Genomic DNA, 21994 nt, shown 5'->3' with positions numbered 1-21994 from the left:
AGAAGAGCGTTACTCAACAAGCCCCATCTCCTCAGTCACAAATAAGAACGAAAGGTACTTATTCCACAAGAAACATCATGCCGTTCAGATTTAAATCACCATCACGCATGAAAAATGGGAAGGAGAGGGGGGGAAATAAAAGAAAATAAAAATGCCAGGGAAGGTATCTATGACAGACACACAAACTGACACACAGCTCAGCACTGCTTCACAGCTTGGGGACACCACAAGCACCGGTTTTCCGAGATGGAAGATGTTTGACACACGAATGGGCACATCCAGCACTCCCAGCACCACTCCACAAGGTTTTCTCTGCCACCCACAATGACGACCACCATAGGAGAGGTTCCTGCTTCATAACACTGCTGCCTGGGGTGAAGCTCCAGCAAACAGGCAAGTTTTGTCATTTCATTCTACACTGTTGCTTACTGACTGCCCTACAAGCAGATCTATAGCTTGGCATAGCCTCTACTTCTGTCAGCCATCCCACGGATACGTGGAATTACACTCGGGCATGTAAAATACACAGGGATGCCCTACAAACTGCTAGAGTAACACACACATTTCAAAGAATGAAGGTCAGCATAGAGCTTTTAATGAATCCTGGTAACTACAGCAGCATTACTTTAAACCACTGCGAGACAAGTGATTTTAAACGCTCCATACCATGACTTCACATCAGGTATCTAACATAACGATCTGGCTTGCTTCTGTGTTAGTGTAACAAGACAGAAGACTGCCCTCCTCCAGTTACAAGAGCCCAAGATGGGGTTGGTTTTGCCTTACAACTCACACAGACAGAACAGAAGATATCTTACCTTCAAAGAACTACTGGCGGGTTAGGAGTATGTCATTGGACTCATGTTAGCAAGAGGATAGGAAAAAGGCACGTGAAAACTAAGCAGTCTGAATTGCTGAACGAATGAGGAGGGTAAGGAGGTTGTTTGGTATCCACTGACCAACGCACCCCGCTGTGACAAAATAGCATCATCGCCCAGGTTACTCGTTCACATTTGCACACCCATCGCAGCCTGCAAGGCACCGTTTCTTGATCAAGTCTATAGATGCATGCAAGTTAACCCCTTCTCAGTCACTTCTCACAATTAAAGACACAGTAGTCGTTCATTAGGCATCAAAATCTGTATTTATTGGGAAACTATTCACTTAGATACATTACACTGCTGAATAAAGACAGTGTAGATATGTGAACATTTTATAAGTTACTCTACAAAAATACTATCTATCTTTCCTGAAGCCTATGTTGCCAGCAATGGTTTAACCTTAGCTGCTAATCTCAGATTACAGGAACAGTACGTCTACGGTGGTGTTTTCTTCCAGGAGGCTGGTTATATATTTACCAGGTATTATTGTGAGATTTTGAGAATACAGGCTGAAGCAGAGCAAGACCAGTTGTCACATCACGCAAATGCCTCCGAGTTACCCAGTCCTCGTTGAAATGCAGCATACAGGAAAACAAGGAAAGGAAAAAGGCATTTATCACGGTGAACACTATGCCAATGCAAACCAACGGCCTGCTTTTCACAAGAACAGCACAAACAAGTCACTGGCTCAGATTTTTCTCTTTAAAGTTACTTGCGTTAGTAGGCGTCTACGTCCATGTAAGTGGTGACATTTATGACAGAGCAAGAGGAGGGTTGACAGGACAGAAGCCTGTTTGCTCAGGACAGGAGCAGCATGCGTCTCTGAACTTGGAGACGTTCTATGATAGGCAGAACGCTCTATTTTCAGAAAAATTACTTTCTCTAATGCTCTCTCTGCCCATCATAAACGAGAGGGGCACCAGACACTTGGAAGCCGTTTTCTCCCTTGCCGAGGCCAGTATAGGAGCTGTGAATTACTCTGGGAGGAAAAACACGAAGCGATGCTTGTTCCGGCCTTCAGTTAGGAGCTGGTTTCAGTCAAAGCTGCAAGGCAATACAGCACGAAGAGAAGGGCCCTGATAAATTGAAACCAATGAAAATGGGCACCACAATAGTAAAGCACAATGGGCTACCTGAGAAGTTTGGGGATTTACAGACAAGAGACGAGCACTATCTACACTCCCATGTTCTATTTTTCTGATGCTGAAGGACGAAGACCTGTTTTCCAGACACCATCCCGCAGAAACTGATCCCAGGCACCTTTTCTTTCCCGCATTCTTGGGCTGCCTCAGTTTGTTTCCTTTGACAGAAAGCGAAGGGACAGTCCCAGAAGGAGCTATGGCAGCATCACGACAAGAAATACAACCTCATGCCAGCATTTTACTGTAGCTAACACCTGGGTGCACGTTTAACTAGACCGTGGCTTAGACAGCTCCTCTCACAGTTGTTAATCGCGTACGTTAAGAGGTCCGAGCTACGTTTAGACACTGACGTGGGCAATCAAAGCACAAAACCCCACCCCGCTTTGCAGAAAGGTCAGGTTAGAGCTAACGAGACAAGGTCACTGCGCGCCCATCAGCAGCCATAGCTACAGGCTTTGCAGATGAACGTTTCAGAGGCACACGCTGCATAACTTTTAGCACGACAGAGAATTTAAGTCTGCCAGTGCCGACGGATGCTTCGGCAGGTCCGAGATCAGAGACCAGCGAGACCAAAGCACTCAAGGGACAGCTCCACATGAAAAGGCATGGCAGTTTTGTTCTGTGTTACAGTAAAGGAGAAAAAGGGTCACTCCACGAGCTGGCAACAGCATGAGGGTAAAGGACAAATCTCATGAAACTAAGACAGTGCCTTTTTGTTCGAAGCCCTGCCCCTTCCCTGCGATCACTCTGCTCCCGTTCACACCAAGGGCACCGCTATGCAAGAGGCCTGAAAAGATGCAGGCAGATGGTTTGCTTGAATCAACACACAAAGCACCCACAACCCCTCGTGCAAAAAGAGAAGACTCTTCTGCAGAGGCAGCATTTCCTAACATCTGCCTATGCCAAGACGGACACCACCAACAGGCAGCTGCCTCTTTTGTCCCCTCCTCCTCTGGACTCCCGAGATCTGTGTGTTACTTCATGAGGAAGCATCCATTACGTTTTCAGTTAACACTGAGGTTTTAACACACGCACACTCCTAACAGCTGCAAGCTTTACAGCATTAAACCTTTACAGAAACTTGAGTTTATAGATGAGGCTTCTCCCTATCCCTGTACAACATTTGTGTGTATTTTTTTATTCCAGGGTCAGATATACATACTAAAAAAAAATAATCATAAACTGTATGCAGGCTCCTTTTCTGCAGGGAGAACCTTAGTCATAAAACCACTTATCACTTGGTACCCCAGGAACACACCCTGCATGTATTCAGAAAGCAACCTGAAAAAAAGACCATCTGCCCGAGTTACAGCACTGACACATCGAATTCCCCCACCTTTTAAAGGAAAATTGTGTACTGAAGTGGCAAAGCACGGAAATAACTGACACGAAGGCTGTAAAAGATTCACTTTCCCTATGACAAGGGGCTGCAAGGAGGCGGTCACCAGGATGATGACCTCATTTCTGGAGCAGAGCCCAGAACAAGCAAGTCAGGGGAGACTGAGGCATTCCTAGAGTCTACAGCTACTCTTCCACCGAGGAACTCTCCTGATTTCATCAAGCCAAAGTCAGGAAGGTCTCAACACGTGGTAACTGGCAGGTAAAAGTCAGCATAATTACTAAGAAGTAAGTTCGGCATTTAAAAAGGGACAAGAGATTTCTCATTCCTTCGTTCTTGAAACAGTAGCGGTTTTCCTTGTATTCCCATTCCTAGAAGCAGTGTAATTAACAAATACAGAACTACCCTCATACAGTGCTTTCAGCGAGGAGGTATCAAAGCAGAACGCCGAAGGTCAGCATGACCATTACTGTGTCACTGGACAACAACCGGGACAGCAGAATTCAGCATTTCTACCCAAAGCCACTGCACAGCAGCAGATCTGGGGGCAGATCTAGGGTTCTTCAGCTCCAGAAGACAAGGAATTTAACGCTCAAGTTTTGGCACACTTTGTACAGTCGTTTGCACCCTGCAAAGTGAGACAGGGCAGGCGTTAAACACACCAACCCCACGCACCGCATTCCAGCAGTTTATGAACAGACTGACCAGCTGGAGCCTAACTGCATCGTTCGGTTTCCCCTCATTTGCCCTGTGCACAGGGAAGTGTTACGTATGCAAGTCATTTTTACAACGCAGCCTGCGACCATCTCAAAAAAGCACAAGGCAAGTTTCTAGGAGTTAAACTCCCTCCCGCGCAGGGCAGGAGAACAAGTCTCACACCATCAGTAATGTCCTTAAAACACCCCCTACCAAGCAACCCACCTTTCCTCCCACAGAACAAACAGATCTGATGCTGTGCACGGAGCCGGCACTCCTGTACATAGGCATGCCTGTCCCCAGAGCACAGCTTCTTTCAGTTACGGAAACGGACTACACAGGGAACGAAAAATAAACACAAAGAAATTCCCTTTTTTCCATCCATCCCCCCCCCAGTCTACGTTTCCTGCTGGAGTGATGCAGTTTCGATGTGCAGCACCCACACGCCTCAAAGAGAAGTCACAGGAGCTAGCCTCACCCAACTACCGGTAACCGAGTTAACCGCTAAGCCTCGCTCAGAGCACTCCGTCATGTCACATTCACGCTTCCCCCACATCTGTGCCAGCTACTCCCCAACTCTGACTCCCATGAGAGCTCCTGGACTAGTAAACGCACTGGCTAAAGACAGTCACTCGCTCCAGGCAGGCATGCACACGCTTCAGGTGCTACTGCAGCACGCTGTGTGCTTGGTGATGCTTTCTGTAGTCAGAGACCCCCACGCTCCACGTCATGTTTGCATGGATACCCCAAAACTTGCTGAACTCTGTCTTCGTTCCGGATCACAGCTGAATTTAGTCTAAAAAACCTGTTATTACAATGAAAGTTTTTAAATAAGGTGGTTTCAGAAAGTCACTAGGGGCAATATCCTGCAAACCTTCAAGCTGAAGAATGCCATCATCATTCATTTACAAGAAGCTCCCTCTATAAATAATTTTGCTCTATACAGAGATTCACTCAAGCTTGCGACGAACAGGCTCTTAGAGGACGCAGGTGGTCCGCCACAACGCCACCAGTGCCAAGATTCTTCCACCCATCTCAGACTTCTCCAGCAGGTTGGCTGGGGCTGCAGGCACTGTGCAAGTCCTTCATACTCGGCCGAGCCCCAGGGAACCCGCCAAGGACTCGGACAGCCCAAATTCAGGAAGCCGCACCTCCTAGTTTTGGGACAGATGCTCCCAACGCGGTGGATATTGCCAGAAATCACATAAATTTGCTGGTCTCTGAATTGTGGGTGTGATGCTTGTGCTCATCCCGGTAAACTGTGAAGACTCTCAAAGCAGGGGGCAGGTGGAAAACCAAGCCCCCTGAGTAAACCAGAACCCACATCTGACTTCCAACCATTCCTTTGAACACCTTGGTGCCCCAAACCAGAGTCTACCCTGGCACCCAGAGCACAACCTTGACTTGAAAGAAAACTGCTCTGCGCGCTGGGGTTGCATTTGTAGTATCTATCAAAAGAAGCAAAAGCCAAGAACGCTACTACGAGCTTCAGCCTCCTAGGGCAGAAAGACTCCTCTGCCACCCTGACATGACACCCGGGGCAGAGAGGGGAAGGACCCCGCTGTGATGTTGCCGACTGCAGGTTTTACTGCTACGTAACACCACCTGACCCTACAACCCTTGAAAGGGGACAGAAGCCTCTCCTCCAGCCCGAGCCATAGAGGGAATCATTCTTAGGCCGTTTGGGGAACACTGGGTACCAAACACCTCCCGTGAAGACACTGGCTGGAAGTTCCATTTCCTCCTTCAGAGCAGCAGCTTTCACACAAACCCTTTCAACGCCCAAGCAGCATACCAACGCGAACATAACGCCCATAGGACAGTCACATTTTTTGGAGATTAATCCCCAATTACCCGCTCATTTCATCTCCCTCACATTTTCCATTCATTCCGCAAGTAAGTGGCGAGTATTTTCTGATGAAGGCGGTCTAGATAATAGACGTGTCTAAAAATGTACGCTTCCATTGTATCGTATTTCCCACCCAGATCCATGAATAGCTACTTGAAAAAGCAATAAAATAAACATTCACATCTGCTTATTTAATAGCATTATTAACAACCCAGTGCATTTATAATTTTTTCCAGAACCCTTGAACAAGCGCCATTAGATTTAAAATCTTAAACATTCTTTAAAAGTACTTTAATTCACAGAAATCTTTGTTTCTAATATACAGTAGATGGTTACTTTTTAAAATCCATTCTCTTTTCATATAATCTCAGTATCTGACTATACAATAACTTTCTATCTATAGCGTCTTCATGTTTTCCAGTCCAGCTTGCCTGTGCTTTAGGAATATAAAACAAAAAAATAATAAAGTTCTATCCACAATTTTACTAAGGTCATTTCCATAGTTCTCATGTAAAGCTTCTCTTGGAAAGTGCAGTATACACATGTAATGATACAACACACTTAAGCAATACTTTTATTATTAAGTGTAGGTTTTAAAAGAAGAGTAATGTAGAGCAGACACAATCGATGGTAGTTCTATTTACAGAATTTGTTAAACTAAGTGTCGGGAGGGGAACAGCAGAGAGACTGGAGATAGGAAAGGAGTCGTCACAAACTTTGATTTCTTTCCTTCTCAGCGAGAGGTCAGTACATACATATTTCAGTCGTTCATACTTTCGCACGTGGGAAACTGCACTTTTACTAATACAGCTACATACACATACACAAGGTTAGCAGTAAGCTATTAATTATTCCACTACAGAGGAAGAGTCCTTCTGTTCAGAAAGAGCTTTCAAATACAAGATAGAAATTCTGGACTTCATGACCATAAGCCAATGAAAACAAGTTTAGCGTATCCAGCCAGTTGACAAACTAAGCATGTGAAGGGAAAAAGAAAAGGTAAAACCCATCAAGTTGTAGCAGCACTTATTTCAAACCGTCTGAACCGAGTGCATGCTTGTTCCACAAAGAACAAGTGGAGTAAAGTCCACGGTAATCTTTGTCTACTGAAACAAATGGTTCCATACTTACTGGTTTGCACTATATGCAGTTACAAGAGAAAACGGGGAACCCAGAACAGATACCAGATGCTTGACTAAAACCATGATTAAAAATAAGACAGACAACCGTAGAACAATTTGTTTCATACACAATTTACAGTAGGTTGGGGGGATTTTCTTTTTTTTTTTTTCTTTCTCTCCAGTCAAACACAGAAAAGTTGTCACAGAAAATACATCTGCTGCTGCTGCAATGCCCTTTTCATCCAAAAAAGTTCGACAAAATGCTCGTCACAGCCATACTCACATGTATTTGGTTCAAAACCTTGTTATATTTCACTTAGGGTCATTTTTGCAGCTTTAACAATCTGGGTTTTTTTTTTGTTAGGGGTTTTTTTTTTTTTTTCCTCCCCTCCCCCAAAGAAGCGCAGTTCATTCACAAGCAGGATTGTTAAACAGCAAACCATTAGCTGGGGGCAGTCCGGAAAACTCTCTTCATATGCACCATCACCAGAGGTACTAGGCCAGACAGCTTCAGGGGAATTCGGTGCCTTCTCCTCCTCTGAAGCATATACTAGCAATTTGGAAACATCAGCTGCCCTAACCCGCGATCTGCAGGAGAGGGACGTCCCTACCGAGCTCACCTGGCCCCTTCCTCCTGCCCAGTCATCAGAAAACAGGAAGAAAACAAAAACCAAACCCAAAAACACAAACGCAAAGATTGAAACACAGTTGTTCACGCACTACTCTAAGGCGAAAGGAGTCTGTTGTACGCAGGGATCATACATCAGCTACAATTATCTAATTCATTTACAGTTAGGCTTTCCACGGTGCCATGTGTACATCTCAGCGGGGTGGCTAAGGACGGTGCAGACGGAACCATAACAGGTTTTTTTTGTTTGTTTGTTTTTGTTTTGTTTTTTTACCAGCTGTAGAGAGGACTACCTGGAGAACTGAGACAGAATCTTTCCCAGGGCATGGGAAGATGGGGAGAAAGGTGGGCGACTGTCTCCTGTTGGCAGCTTTGTTTTTCTTTTAAAGGGGAGGAAAAAAAAAAAAAAAAGCCCAAAAGAACCACAACTGAAGGTAACTCTTCTGGAAATGAAAACGGAGGATTAGGTACGTTACAGAAACTGCGTCTGCTACTGTGTCACTGCTACAGGTCTATGAGCTGATCCACCAGCAGTAAAGACCTGGCTATGTTGGGAAGACTGGACTCAGAGCTTCCACTGTTGTTTCTAGAATGCCCACCTGAAAGTGTGAGAGATAGGAATTCAGTATTGAACAGGACACACACACGCGACAGTTTCAGATGTTCAAGATCAAGCAAGAAAAGAAAAGAAAAATTCAAAAGCAAAACAGAAAGTTTGCTCAAGCTCTTCTCATTACTTGCATCACGATAGCAACAACATCCCCTGCTTGCTCTTCCACCCTCTCCCCACCCCCCAACCCCAGCTCGCTAGGCTTGCACGGGAAAACATCACCGCAGCCAACAAGCCTCTACAAACCATTTCTTTTCCCCAAGGTTTACAACCGAGCTGCAGAATTCTGTCCTTACTAAAGGCACTATAAAGCAGTTACAAGAGCCCCCACAACCTATAAAAAGAACTATTCTAAGTTTTAAATCTTGAAAATTAGTTGCTGTTTTAAGAGCACCTCTGAGCTGGCAGCTACTTCAAGGAGAATGGAGCTACCACGTGGCTTCCTAGAACTGGTACTTTGACACTGAAGGGAAGATGCTCCTCTTTACTCAAGGTAGGCTATCTTGGCCCAGCTTGGCTAGAAATCTTCTCTCATTTTCAGCAGGAGCAGATTTTCTAAGGTCTCAGAACTTTTACTAATGAGCATCAGTCTTTGAAAGCTAGCATTAGATGCAGAGCAGGCATACAGCACATTCCTGCCATGAACAAAAGTGGGAGTTAGGGAAATAAGAAAAACCAAACCAAAAAGAAAAAAAAAAAAAAACACACGAAAGGGAGCCCTGGAATATGCCTTTAAACCTACGCTAGCGTATAAAAAGCTGTAACTAAAACTTTTCAACAGCGTGACTGCAGAGAGAAGACCTACTTGACTGACCAGACTGCAAAAGGCTGCCTACTTCTGTCCCTGCAAGACTTACAAAACGCAGCACTATTCTATGTCTCTTAATGAAATGCTGCTTCTTACACTGAGCCCAAACAAGGCTGAAACTGTTGGCAAAGATCACGTTGATGTGATCTAGGTGACGGGCACGCTGTAAAAACGAAACACTTTCCAGTTTCTGTCCTAAGGACTCTGACTGCTCAAAGCCCTTCAAAGGGCGTGGGTACCGGTCCACCAAACTTCTCACACTCAGTTCCCACAAGCACCTTTGAAAGACATCAGTCAGAAGTGAAAAAACTCTCTTTTAGCAGGAGTTTCAGAGTTATAAAGGATTATCATAGTCTCCCTTTCTTGTGCCTCACGCCAGGTTAACTTAAAAGTCGAAGGACCTTCTTTCACTGGCTTGAACAGTAAATAGGAACATCGAGGAACGCAGAGGTATGTGCGCGCCCTGCCTGGCAGGCTGGTAGGAATTTCTTCACGGGACCTAAAGATACTTGCACGCCTCTATTATCTTTTTGGACATGCAATCTTCTCACAAACAGAGAATCTAGAGAAATTTCAAGGCCAATGCAAGTCAGAGAACAACTAAGCTCACTAAATACTACGGTGATAGCACCTTACAGTTTACAATTTGAACTAGTTCACGTGTGCTGCAGCACCATTGCCCCAGAACTAATTTATGTTATTTGTTTTCTTTTTTTCCTTCCCTTTTTCACCCCCACATCCTGGCTTACCTTGTGAATTTTTGGATATCAACACTGGAATTGGGTCAAACTCATCTTCTGTCACTTTTTCAGAGCCCTCAGGAGCATCAAAGCCTGATATCAGGTTAGTATCTTCTGCAGCGTAAAGGAGAAACAGAGGTAAAGAAGCAAAGATAGCAGAGAAGGCTGGTTAGAATTGCTAAAAAGTGTTAGAACATCTTTATGTTTTCTGAGACAGGGTTTAGAAACAGGAGTTTCATTTCAAAGGTGAAATAAAGTTGGTAAGTCTTTGGTAAAAGAAGGTAAGTAAGAGAGCCAATTAAATACAGAAGTGGAGAGGGGAAAAAAAACCAACCAAAACAAACCAAAAAGCAAGCCAAGTCATGAGAACCAAAATAAAATTCAGCCGATCTGAAGGCTTAACAACTGGCGTAGTTCAAAGCTGTGGTAAAAGCCTGCAGCTTAAGCTCCCGAGGACCAGAGGTATTCCTTGCCATCGTCCAGTGGCTGTCAGATATTAGTACAGTTTAAGAGCGCAATCTGGCTCTCCCGCTACCAGCTCTCATGCACAGGGAGAAGAAAAGGGCTGGGGAAAAAACCAAAAAAACCACAGAAGAAATTCCAGTCATCTACGTGAGACAAAACCCCTGAGCTTTCACCCAGAGCAATAAAGGAAAAAGTGCAGTATGAAGTCAGATTTCCAAGGTGTTTTGATGCCTGAAGACATAACTAGATACTGAGAGAGATGATTTTTTTTTTTAAAGGTCCCTAGAGCAGTTCTGGCACAGAAGTCCATTGATTTCAAACCACGTCAGCCACAGTTAGACACCTGGCAGGAGGCACTTTCAACAATCTCCCCAGTAGAGGAGACATCTATCTGCCTTATCAGGCAATTACGTCCCTTTAGAGACTTTCATACTCGCTGTGCATCACTACACTTGTTACTTCGGACACCTAAAATACCTTCTAAAAGCTGGTCCAAAAGCTGGACCAGAAAAATGGTCCAAAAGCTAGGCCACATTTCTGAAAGCCAGCAAGGACACGTACAAGTCGATGGTTTCCAAGGAACAGGAACGTTCCTGTTTGACTCCTACCAACAACAAAAGCGCTTTACCTAAAGATGACAAATAAGCTAACACGTTTGGGGTGAGATGATGCAAGAAACCACTTGTGGAAATACAGTGTCCTCTTGGAGGATCAGACCCAGAAAAACACACCCACAAATTTTATCAGAGACCAGCCTGCAAAGCATCAAAGACACAGATTAATGGAAAGTCTCATCTCATCATCATTCTGCATCTGGAGTTACCTGTTTGTGGCTCTTCTCAACCTACCTGGGAGCCTTTGCAGGCATCCTATTTCCATTTCACTTCAGTTACACGTGCAATTGCTCATGGCTCTGAAGTCGGCTGGACAAGAAGCTCCTGAAGGAGCACTGCCCACTTGTGGACTATCTTTCCTAGGAGGAGGGAAAGGCTGGCAAGTCTCCCTACTCAGGCAAAACTCCTTTAAAAGCTTTTGAGCTCACCTCGGTGACTATCTATCACCACAAGCAGAAAAATTCTCCCCTCTCGCACACGTGCAGCTTGGTGCTGTATTCGGCAAATGCCAATTTGAAGGCTGAGCAAAAATTCAGAGGCCAGAAAAAAGCAAAGGACAAGTGAAAGGATGCTATGGCATGGCTGGAGCATCATTCCATGCTCAGACCACGGCTGCTTTTTCATTCCCTTGGTCCCACCGCTAACTTGCGGCGCTGCAGTTCCACAGGCTGATTATACCCACGGACAGCAGCATCTGCCCCAAAGGTGCTTTACATCACCAAAGCCAGGATAAACAAACAAAAAAAAAAAGATTGAGACAGATGTACAGTTAGTGACCGCACCCAGAGCTGTAAAAGCAGTGTCTGAAAACAAGCCATAAATGAGTTTGGGAAGATTTTAATATTTTTCTCCTCCCTGCTGCTAACAGAAGTCTCACTTTCCTCATCAAATGCGAGCCGTTCTCATCCCAGAGGGAACAGCAGGGCAGCCTGGGAGAAGTCATGCAGGAGTCTGTTAATTCATTTTCTCATTAAGTCACACCGATAATGTTTTGGCTTTGCTATGTTCCAGACATGGAGTAATAACTGCTCGACACACATTTCAAGCCATTTACTCAAAATAAAGTGGCATGGAACTGTATTATAGCAGCGAGCAATTAGAACAACTGCTTGTTTAAACCCAAAAGCTCTATGAAAAACACAAACTCATTTTGAGGTGCCATCAAGTGTAAAAATTGATTCCAGACTGTTTTTACTGCGATTCCTCTGAGGACAGACCGTTTTCTGTTGCTATAGGGATACTTACCAAATAAGCTAAGCAAAACCCACCGTCAAGGGGCACCCAGTAGTTCGGGTTTGTGCCCTGGGCCTCGCTTTTCACAGCGGCAAATAGCACAGAAGTTCTGGTCTTCGCTCCCACCTGGGTGGGCGGGCGCTACCCGATACTCACTGCAACCTTTGCTCGTGCGAGTCACCCGCTAACACCTGGCATTGCTGCCAGGGGACATTGCTGCCAGGGGACATTGCTGCCAGGGGACATTGCTGCCAGTCACAACCACGTCAGCCCACACCGTGCAAGTTGCACTCCAGCCCACAGCTCTTCAAACTACCGCGGTGCCGCTGCTCCAGCCACACCGCACGGAGAGGGCCCGGGTTTCAGTGGGATGCTCTGCGCCCTGGCGGGGGAGGGCGGGGGGAGGGGAGCCACCTCAGTTAGGAGCCAGCTCCCCAGGGTGCTCTACTCAACGGAAAGAGAACAGAACTCCGGTCCCCAAAGAGTGTTTCCACAATTCCGCTCAAGCTCCACTACTGATGTACTGCCAGGGCTGATCTGCAGCTCGGAGGAGTTACCACACACGCTCTGCTTTTCTTCAGCTCCGCTTTTTTGTGTTACTATGAAACTGTTCCATTTTCCAGTTGGATATTGCACTTAGAGACTTTCATTCCTATTTGTTGTGACACTGCAGTTTGACTCAAGAACCTTCTCCTGATAACCTCTGAAGAGTAAAACATTCTCTAGATCTGAAAGAGCTGTCACATGCCTTGGACGCTAACTCTTAACAAACCAAAAAAAAAAAAAAAATGAAATTCTTTGTTTCCAAAGCCTGTGACACCGGTCTGGACAATTATCAGGCTCCCTTCCGGAGTCAATAATGCAGCATAAAATCAGGTGTTAAATCCCACGTGCAAAAAGCAAAACTGGAGCGTGTTCACTTACAAACCTGCGGAAGGGTTGCACACAAAAGCCCTCTCCCTTCTGCTGTGCCCCTGCTTCATGGAAGATGCCACCCGTCTTGACAAACCTTGTCTTTACAGTCCAGCCGAATACTTTTATCTATATATTTTTACCTTAGTACTTCAATGTAGATTCCAAGTTTCACCAGCTTGGAAGAAAAACCCAAAACAATGACTTGGGGGGGTGGGGAACAAAAACAACAACAACAAAAAAAAACCCCAACCAACCACCTCCAGCAGACAGGTGAGAGCATCTGCTTGTGTTAACTGGTATCACCTTCACTTCACGACAGCTACAGACCACGTTCCAGGACGGATGGGGTGTTAGAGGCAAAGGGACATTTACCTTTGTGAGGCTGAGCTGCGAAAGCTACGGGAGCAAACTCATCCAAGAGGTCAGCGGCAGGATTAGAAAGCAGGGAACAGTCAAGCAGAGAGTCTTCCCCAGTGAGAGAGTCTGAGTCCAGGTTAGCATCCAAAGGCGCGAGGAAGCATTAAACAGGACACAAACACTGTTAACTCACATTCTCACGTTCCCGTTCCCGTCCGCTCGGTGTACAGACACAGCTCTGGTGCAAAGCCAGCACAAAACCTACCGGGTTTGGTGATGGAAAACATCTGCAGCGAGGGCAGAGGGATTCCCAACACCCTCAGCAACACGTTTAGCATCCTCCGGGGCTAACTGCCCTCCAACGCTGAGCAACACCACGAAAACCCACACGAGTGACAGGTTAAAGCAGGGGCAGAGAAGGGGAGTGCGGGGAGAGATTTCCAGGGAGTCTCTGCCTGTTCCACGAGAGACCTCTGAAAAGAGGACCAGTCTATCTGCTGCAGAATTGGCCAGACCAAGGCCTCTGCAGTCAGAAAGGGACAGGAATTGTTTACTACCGTGCCCCAATGGAACAGACAAGCCAGTGACTGCTCCAGATTCCAGAAGCACTTCATCGGAGCGACACTCCGGCCCCTACGGATCTGTAAGGGTGGGCTGAGGGAACACCGTACCCTTCTTTGCCAGGAGACAAGCAACAGTGACCTTCAAGGAACCATGCAGCACGCACTCACAAGACACACAAGCAAGCCCAGTTTACACTGGTGGGAAAAGCAGATGCTCATGCTGAAGCGGACAGCGCTTTCGGACTTACACAGCCCGCGCCGGTACGACGCGCCCCTGCCCCCCAGCACCCTCCCGCCGCACCAACCTGTTCTGTTGGAGGCAACCGACTCGGTCTGTGACACAAGGCGTTGGGGCAACGGAGCCTCGAGGCCCGGTATGAGACTCTCAACAGCTACCTCAGGTTTTCCTTTCCAAATGTGCGAAACACCAGAGCAGAGGAGAAGCCAGAGGTTAGTTTGCAAGACACAGTGTAAGTAGGAACGAAGGCGGCAGCTGTCTGAATCCTTTAGTGACCCTTTAACGCGTGTCTGCTGCATGACAGACCCTTTAATACTGGCAGCAATGAGGGGCTGAAGTCAGACTTCCGTGAGGGAAGACCGTAACACGTTAAGTGTTTGTTGTGTTTGAGGCTTTTCTGTCGGGTTGGTTTTATTTATTTTAATTTGGGCAAGCCCAATTTGAAATAGCCAGAGGGTGGGAAGGTAATAACGCCCGCCCTGCAGCTAAGCAGACGGCCTGGGGCTGGGCAAACAACTGCAAGTTTTTGCAAGATCCTCTTCCAGCAAAAGGAACACACTGACCTTTAAGGAGTCCCCTTGCATGAGAAGCAACAAATCATTAAAATACCTGCCGCAGAGCCCTTAGCACGTTCCCACTTCAGCCTGTAAAAAGCCAAGACGTGGGACCTTTTTTTTCCATTTGGAGCGCCCAGTGGAGCAAAGACTGCGGACCCTACGGAGGGGTGATCAAGTTTTGGAACTCAGCGCCCTACTGAAAACGCCAGTCCCCAGTATCGTCCGATCCTGACGTCCATTTATGGATACAAAAAGGACATTTTTACAAAGGCTGGGAAGAAAGATTTGGTTTTATAGAAGCCATAACTGGGAGGGGGAGAGGCATGGAAGGTAACTGGCACGGTCACACCAGCCAGGTGTAACGCTGGTCTGGGTCTCTCCCTCAAGGACCAACATCAAGGCAATGACCAAGAAGTTAAACAGCAGCAACGCACTCGCGTCAAACGCCAGGACCAGCGGCGATCGAACCGGTCAGCTTTGAGGGATTATTGAACATTTCTGTTTGCACAGCAGTGTGTGTCTGTGCCTGCGACTTGTGGGATCATTATCTAAGAGCATTCAGACAACTGCCGAAAACTGCAAAAGGGAGAAAAAGTCTTGCTACGAAGGTTTCCTCATTTCCTACCTCTCTATTCAAAGCTACAAGGTTGCAACCAGCTAGCTGGGGGACCCTGGCTGCGGCCCAAAACCGCAAAAGCAGCGGATTGCAACCAACTGCAGCCTGCAATTATTAGTCTTTAATACATTTGGCAAGTAGACCAAACACAGTTCTGCAACACTCTGAAGATCTTTACACCGCCTGGAGCCTGCTGCATCTGGGCTCAGGGCAGCCTACCATGTTTATTCTCAGCATATGCCCCAAGGTCAAGGGCAACGCCGTCCTCCCCATCCTGCCGAGGGTCGATGGGCAGACAGGCTCAGTGCCTGGGTCGCGCTGACAGCGAAGCCTTTCACAGAAATGGAGGGATTTTTTGCACCTTCTGCTTCAGTCAACTATTAGCTTTCTTCTGCCAAGCCCAGAAGAACACACAAGGCGCAACCACGCCACGTTATCATGCCTAATCAGCGAGCCCAGATTTTTAAATGCAAACACAGAGTCTCCGCTGATCAGACACTAGTCCCACGGAGAACCGGCAGGTCTGCCTCAGCGTAATCCACAACCTCCTATCACATTGTGTTTCACCAATATCAGCGGCTGTTTTGAGAGCCTGGAGGGATTAAACACGCAGAGGTATCATGCGGGACAAGACATGCCATGTGAGACAGAGGGGAAGAGGCACCCTAAGTTGTTGGTTTTTTTTTTTTTTTTACCATTCACAGCGTCTGACGTGCTACCGAAGGGGTCAGCGAGAGGCAGGATATCAGGGAGCAGAAGCGCAGTCTCAGGAGATTTGAGTCCCTCAATCAGTTTTTCTGGGTTAAGCAGGAAAAGGAGGAAGGAAAGCAACAGAGAAAAAAAAAAGCAAGGGGAAAAAAAAAAAAAAAAAAAGAGAGACAACATTAATCAGGTGCCCAGTTCACTGGCTCATAGTCCAGCGTGTGCAGATCTCTTCTGAGCCTGACGGTTTTCTGTGCGAGTAACACTTCACTTAGACATACTGGGGGGCAGCTGTTCACGGTCATCTGAGACAACTGAGGACACCCTCACCCACTGCACGCTGCTCTCCCCGAGGAGCCACTGTAACACAGCACACAGGCCCTTCACTCCTACCCAAAGCACAAAAGCTTAACGTGACCCACTGAAAGGCAAATTAAATAAATAAAACCTTCAGTTCTTCCCCCCTCACCTTCCTGTGCTGGGGAGGTCTTTGTATTTGTTAGTCTTTGTATCATGACAAGAAGCAGAAGAGGTGACCAGAAGCTCAGGATGCTAGAGCTAGGTACACACCACCTACTCATTTGCCCAAGAACGGAATGGTTACAGCGCTTAAGAGCTTAAGCGGAAACAGAAATCACCGAGACACCACAGTGCCAGACATCAGAACTTGCCCTTGGGTTAAACAGCTGTCTAGTTACCAATTAATTATTTCAACTATCAGGTTTCAAATCAGACATGTCATTCTCAGCAGTACAACTCCTGTGGTTCCCATTATCCTTCACACAAAGAAATTTAGATAGCCTGGGCAAAACGTTCATCTCCATTATCGATCTGGGGGATGAGCGATTTCACAATCATAGTAACCGGGTTTTCAACGATGACCTTAATTATTTAGCTTTCACAAGGGTTTCTTCACAGAAGATAAAGAACATTTCCAGGATTTCCTGGAAGTAATCGCATTTGACAGAACAGCACTGACAAAATTTCCTCCCCACGGACAAACCGTTCAAACAGCTGCGTTTATAACCTAACATTAGAATGAGCTGCGGCCCTGCCACAGCTATATATTTACAAAATTTTTTACATCTGTATTTTACGTTTTGAGTTCAAAGGCTGGTGTTATTATTTATTATCCAAAGTAAACGTGCTCATAACTGCACAAAAGCACAGGCTCCGGAACACTGCTGTAAAAAAGACTCACATGCTGAGAAAGCCAAAGAAAAGCTTAAATTGCACTGTTACATATACGGTAATAAAATCCATCTTTTTTTTATTGCTCCATATAAATAATAAAATAGCCTAGCAGCTTTGGAACTGCTTATTCAAAGCAGGACAAATTCTACTCCCCGTGAAAAACTTCACAAGCCAACACACTAAAAGCAACCAGGAGGGGAAGGGAGCCTAGAAACCAACCCAAGGGGCAGCTGCTTTAACATTAAAGGCCTGAAGAAGGTCAGCTGGAAGGAAAAACCTGCTGAACTGCAGCCTTGAACGTACATCAAACCTTCCCACCCCTGTGAGGAATACCCAATTTTAAAGTCGGATTTGCCAAAGAAAATGCACCCCAAGCGCAGAGGCATCCTCCTCGGCAGCACAAAGAGGGGCTTTTTCCTTGGATGAACAGAGAGGCCGGGAGCAGGGGCTTGGCAACAACAAAAAAAAAAAAAAGATGTGTTAATGTCATCAAAAGGGAGCTAAGAAGGATGGAAGTGATTATAGTACACTGGGAAAACCGCAGCACAGGAGAGAGACTTGGGGACAAGACGACAGGGAACATGCTCAGTTCCTTTTCCCTGAGGGAAGCAACGAGGTAACCGGTGTCTGCCAGGGTGCAGCCGACTCCAACAGCGTTTCCAATCACTTAATCCCGATAGCAAGGCACAGGGCGACTGTGGGAGAAGTTACGGATTGCCTCCGAGTTGGGCGGTTTCAGACTGGGTTTGGCTCCTGCTCCGAGACAGGTTTGTACGTGTTGTACGTACACCGCGAACGTGGTCCCCTTCTAGGGACTCGGGCCAAGACCCTCGTTTCAACGCAGACTTAGAGGCGGCCCCTCTGCCACTGCCCAGCTCTTCAAGACGTTTGCATCAACCTCTCTCTTCAAACCCCTGTACGTCCAGTAATCACTCCTCTTACGACCCCATTTCCAAGCGTCTTGCTCCTTGAAGTCCCCATTCTTCACCCTAACCTTTCTGGTTTCCTCCTTTTTCATTCCTGCAGATTTCCATTTAACGCAGTGGAACTGCCCCTTGCTCAGGTACTAGGAAGTTGCCTATTGAGCTCAGCCACGCTTTTTTAAACCTCCAGAAATTACGAGACTAAACACCGTGGGTTTCACCCCACGCGTCAGTTTTCCCTCCCGTCCCCTGGGGTTCGACCAGTTTTATGCAAAGCTTTAGACTGTCAGTGGTTCTTGGTCTTATTCTGTTACTTGTCTCACGCGATCGCCTTTCCGGCTTCCTTCACTGCTGGTGCTGACCTGCCAGCGCTGGCACAGGCAGCCCCTGCGCCCCTTAGCGCAGGATTAGAAGGAACTTTTATTCCCTTTCGAGTGAGGCCGAGAAGTTCAACAAGAACAAGAAGGTGTTGGGATGAACGGGAAAGGAGATACCAAAGGCAACAAAACCCAGATGCCTCAGCCCGTTTCGAGGCCTAGCAGTTCATTCTGTTTCTGTTTTGTGTTGCACCTTGTACTAACCTGTGGGAATAAGAGATAAGGAACAGCGGTCACTCTAGAGCGGAGGGGAAATTCACGGTCAACTAGGAGCAAAGGAAAAAGTTAGCGAAGGTCCAGCGCAATCCGTGGTTCTGTGTTAGTAACCAGGAATACCTTCTCTGCAGGGGTCGGTTTGGCCTCTTTTTTTTTTTTTTTTAATAAGCGTATCAGCTAAAGACACGTATGTTAGCGGAAGTTCTCATGAGCCCACACCAAACATTCAAGTCCAGCACACTACACGCCTTTGCAGTGGCAAATAAACCCAGCTCTTAAGCCTCTGCTTCACCACAGCTCCACTCATCGAAGCAGGAACTCAAGAAGGTATCTTCTGCATGCTACACTGTCTCCCTGCACACGAACGTTAGGCAGCTGCAGTTTGACTGCACGCAAACCTAGAACATAAAAACACTCGCGATACCAAACTGTATTTTGGGTCCTGCTACCGAGGGAATTCTCTAGCAGAAGTTTAATTTTAATTTCAAAGAGAAAAGCTGCTTCACCTGCAAGCAAAGTCATGGTTGAGATGGTGAGGAGGCAGCGATGCTCAATAATTTAAATAAGTAAGAAATGCAGCAGTGCAAGAACAGGGAAAGCTGGGATAGCTCATGTCCCTCGTGTTATCCGTACGAACAGAACAGTTCCGAGGCACGTACACAGAAAGTGATCAACTGCAGAACAGACTCCTCCGACAGGGCACGCAGCACCTATCTGCCCTTTGCAGGAAGAGACGAAGGCTGCAGCCTGGCCTCTGGACTTCTCTAGAACACCCGGCTGCCATCCCCCTAGCAAAGATCTACTGGAGGGAAGCCAAGAGAGGTGTTTTGCCACTACAGGACCTGTTTCTCGTGACTCTCCAGGCCATGCGGGCACACAATCACAAGCTGCGCTTTAGAAGTGGTCCCAATGGCAAAGACTATCAGTTATGGAGCAAACAGCAACAGAACAAGAAATAAACGAAGAGAAAACTTCATCTATGTTGCAGTTCCAGGGCCCATTGCAATTAATTTCGTGCATGTGTAGAGCTCAGGCTGCAGCGAGACAGGACAAAACACATTCTGTATTAATCACGACGCAGTTAGATTCAGGATTTTATGGCATCAGATGTCCTTCTGCCCCAAAACCAGTAGAGGTATCCACATTACCCATATGCAGGCACATAAACAAGCCCAAGGATAAACAATGTTAAGAACATGTAGCCCAATACAAAGGTATTTTATATCCTACAGCTCCTGAAGGGCTCTCGGGAAGGGCTTTTAACAAGCTCCAGCTGGGAAATGTGTGTTCTAAATCCATACCTGTGCTCCCACACGAGGTTGCCTCTTGGAGGCATCCCCTTCCCCAGGCAGCCTAGGGAAAACCTGCCAGACGCTTCCCAGGTCTCAGGGGAAGTCAGCTTGGTTTGGGCTCGGGACTGATCTCACCAATGCTGCTTCGTTTGCTGTCCAGTTCTCTACTTTGTCCAGTTCCAGTCCTGACAGGATGGCAGCAGGTTTGCTATGGTGTTGCATCAGCTAGTAAGGATGCTCGCTGAGTAAGCAAGATTCATTAACAAGTCTTAAGAAGGTGTCTAAGCTAAAAAGCACGTGGGCGTGTGTGGGTTTGTGTGTGTGTGTAAGAAGTGCGCTATCAACCCTTTCCAGAGCCGAAGCCCAGCTGCACACTGCAGCCTTTAGATGAACGTTTCATATTCTTAAAGTTGCCCGCTCCTCACAAGAAGAAATTACTGTTTCCTATCGTAGTCAGAGTAAGCCAAACAGGCTGCAGAAAAGGCAAAGCAGGAGCCTACAGAGCTGACAGCTCTCCGAGGCAGCCCCAAACGGCAGATGCTAGCAGCTTCGGAGACTGGAAAACCAAACCGCTTCCTCTGGGAATGAAAGCAAGAGCCTTTCCTCTGATCGCACGAACATCAGAAGGAGGTAATGCCATTTAGCATCAGCAGAATTAACTACGGATTTATATACCACGGGACAAGCAAGCAAGTTCAATCCCCATGCGTAGGTTGAGCAGCACAGCTTTGGGGCAATCCAGTGAGAAAACTGACCTTTTCCTTCAGATCCCTTCATTTCTAACACATGCACAAAACTGATTTCTGAGATTTACCATCAGTCAATTTGCACAGACTTTGCATCTGCACCACCACCACTACCAAAGACTAAGTTGGCATGCTGCATTTATACTTGGCAATATAGCCGTTAAGCCACACAGTATAGGCAGAAAGCATTTTAAGACGGAATAGAGTTATGAAAAAAAATATAAATGAAGGTACGAGGGAGGAAAATGGGTTTTTAGTTAGAGCAGGCTATTAGAAAGAAAAAAGATTCCTGAGAAACTTGCAAGTTAAAAAGGGGAACAGAGGGCAAAAATCCATCATAAGTTGGTAACACACTGAACAATCAAAATGCAACATCTCAAAGCCAAAAAAGTCCACCAGCCAGGCACCGCACACAGTAAGAACATTACTCACTCGTGTACCGCGGAGGAATAGCAAAAAGACAGACAATTCAATAGAGCACACAGCAGAGTTCTTTTCTTCGGATGTCAACTGAGAAAGAAAGACAAAGTTGTAAAAATCCTGCCAAGTCAACTGTGCTGCGAGTGGGAGGGCAAATTACCAAAGCAGGTATAGATTAGTCACCCTGAAAGATTTCTGCCTATTGATTAACCACGTATTAAAGATTGAAGGAAACCCTGCACTTTATTCAGCAACAGAAGACTTTGAGTAATCAAAAGGAAGGCACTGGACTTTAATTTTCCTAATGGAGTTTCTGTGAAATGGAATTGTTTCTTATATAGCACAAGTAGAGAGACAAAGGGGGACAAAATGGAATTGGTATGCTTTAAATACGGACTTTAAACACGGTCTTTAAACACCATAGAAATAGTAGAACAACATTTAACAGTGGCTCCTTAAGAGATCAAAATCAAACAATTTTAGTTTAACTTTCAAGATCTCAAATATTTGTAAAAATACTACCCCTCTGAATCAAACTCAAAGCCCAGACAGAAACAGCACTAGCTACTACTGACATTCATTTGGTTGGGATCCCTGGGGCCCATTGGCTTTGTTGCTCCCAAGCATCACCACACTAGATTGCACCCTCAATTAAAAATACAGCAACTAATTCAAGTTAGTAGATGAGTAGTTCCCCTGTTGCATCTTCCCAGCTCAAGATGTAAACTCAGATCATCAGCACGCATCAATAT

General features: G+C 46.3%; 1 protein-coding gene across 27 annotated transcripts in view; it reads right to left on the bottom strand.

Annotated features, from left to right (window-relative positions):
- The window catches only part of AAK1 (AP2 associated kinase 1), an 85520-nt gene that overhangs the window by 6393 nt on the left and 57133 nt on the right, over positions 1-21994 (bottom strand). For 2 of the 27 annotated variants that reach the window (XM_056362921.1, XM_056362922.1), the window contains 4 exons: positions 16068-16169; positions 14267-14368; positions 13414-13524; positions 9824-9928 (listed from right to left, as the gene is read on the bottom strand). The exons of 2 other annotated variants lie outside the window; for them this stretch is intronic. In XM_056362921.1, coding sequence (XP_056218896.1) covers positions 9824-9928; positions 13414-13524; positions 14267-14368; positions 16068-16169 — 420 coding nt within the window. 23 more of the 27 variants (XM_056362923.1, XM_056362927.1, XM_056362942.1 and 20 more) reach the window with 16 other exon arrangements.

Source organism: Falco biarmicus, chromosome 18 (assembly GCF_023638135.1).
Source record: "Falco biarmicus isolate bFalBia1 chromosome 18, bFalBia1.pri, whole genome shotgun sequence".
In the NCBI taxonomy this organism is placed as follows: domain Eukaryota; kingdom Metazoa; phylum Chordata; class Aves; order Falconiformes; family Falconidae; genus Falco; species Falco biarmicus.
The sequence above is the reverse complement of the archived record's forward strand: the minus strand, read 5'-3'. Positions and strand labels throughout refer to the sequence as shown.